Here is a 1291-nt window from a genome sequence, read left to right on the forward strand (position 1 = left end):
ATACGATGTTTTCTTTTCTTGTTGTGAATAATACAATACTAATTTGTACATTATATTTTCCCTCTCAAACAAATTACCTCCGATATCTACTCCCCCTGTAAATTCTCAGAAACAAAAACAGCCACAAATTCACCTCAAATAATGATAAGTAAGTTTTTATAATGTGTGTATGGAATTAACTATGCCATATTAACCTTCCAACTGTATGTTAACCTTCCGTTAAAATTTCCCTTTATAACTTTCAAACCTTCCCCCCAAATTAACCGTTCGTCGTTAATTCCCAAACGAACCACAAATTAAAACCCTAATATTTAACAATGCCGAAACCACAATTCGTTCTCCGCCGTTCCTTAGAAGAACGCCGCCAGTTATTACAACAACATTCCTCATGCCGATCCGGCAACCGCATGGCGGAGCTCGCCGGCGGTACCACGGCGGAGGTCGCCGCCGTATGCTGTTGTTTCCCTTGCGCCGTTGTTGATTTCATGGTTCTCACTATGTATAAAGTTCCGGCGGGTTTATGCAGGAACGCCATGCGTCGTCGCCGGCACCGGAGGTTGATGGTGCACCGGAATAGTAACGGCGGTGGTCGGAGTGAGAGTAGCAGGATCGAGGATGAGTTGTTGATGCATCCGGCGGTGGTGGCGGCGGCGGAACGGTTTATGACGCCCATGGCGGAGGATAAAGATGTGGTGGCGTTGGAAAATGAAATGTGGGAGAAGTTTTCGGAGCGTGGGTTCTGGAGAAGTCCGTCACGGAAAGAATGAAATCGGTGTTCCCTCTAGTAGTTTTGAGACCGGTTAGTGAAAAACCGATAATGAATTAAATTATTTCATTGTAATTGGGGAAACGATTAACTATTATGAATATGAATATAAATTTGAATCTAACTAGTTAATTACTACATATATATATATATGCTCTCATGATACAAGTCATATATTAATTTTAGAGGATTGATACAATGACTAACACTTTTTACTAATTTAAGTGATGAGGCCCATCCACGTCAATCGTATGATATTAACTTGGGTTAAATAACCTTGTATTAATTTTCTCTCCTCACTCTAAATATAAACTATCTATCAACATGAATCAACCTCAACTCTTTCTTCTCTATTACATGATCAAGTATTATCATATTGCTTGTCTTTTCTTTCTTCCCCATTTAACGATATCGGGTTCAGAGCAAGGGTTATCATCGACGAAACGTTATTACCAGAATCTGATCAAGGGTTATTACAACATTCTGATCGAGCGCCATAATTAACAGAATCGTCATCAAAAGCTA

At 40.0% G+C, this 1291-nt stretch overlaps 1 protein-coding gene across 1 annotated transcript; it reads left to right on the top strand.

Moving 5' to 3' along the window:
* Positions 1 to 271: 271 nt before the first annotated feature.
* LOC122609087 lies at positions 272 to 777 on the top strand. The gene has a single exon (XM_043782150.1). It carries the CDS (start codon positions 318 to 320, stop codon positions 765 to 767), a length of 450 nt encoding a protein of 149 aa, XP_043638085.1. The 5' UTR covers positions 272 to 317; the 3' UTR covers positions 768 to 777.
* Positions 778 to 1291: the final 514 nt, after the last annotated feature.

Source organism: Erigeron canadensis, chromosome 1, assembly GCF_010389155.1.
Source record: "Erigeron canadensis isolate Cc75 chromosome 1, C_canadensis_v1, whole genome shotgun sequence".
Taxonomy (NCBI): Eukaryota; Viridiplantae; Streptophyta; class Magnoliopsida; order Asterales; family Asteraceae; genus Erigeron; species Erigeron canadensis.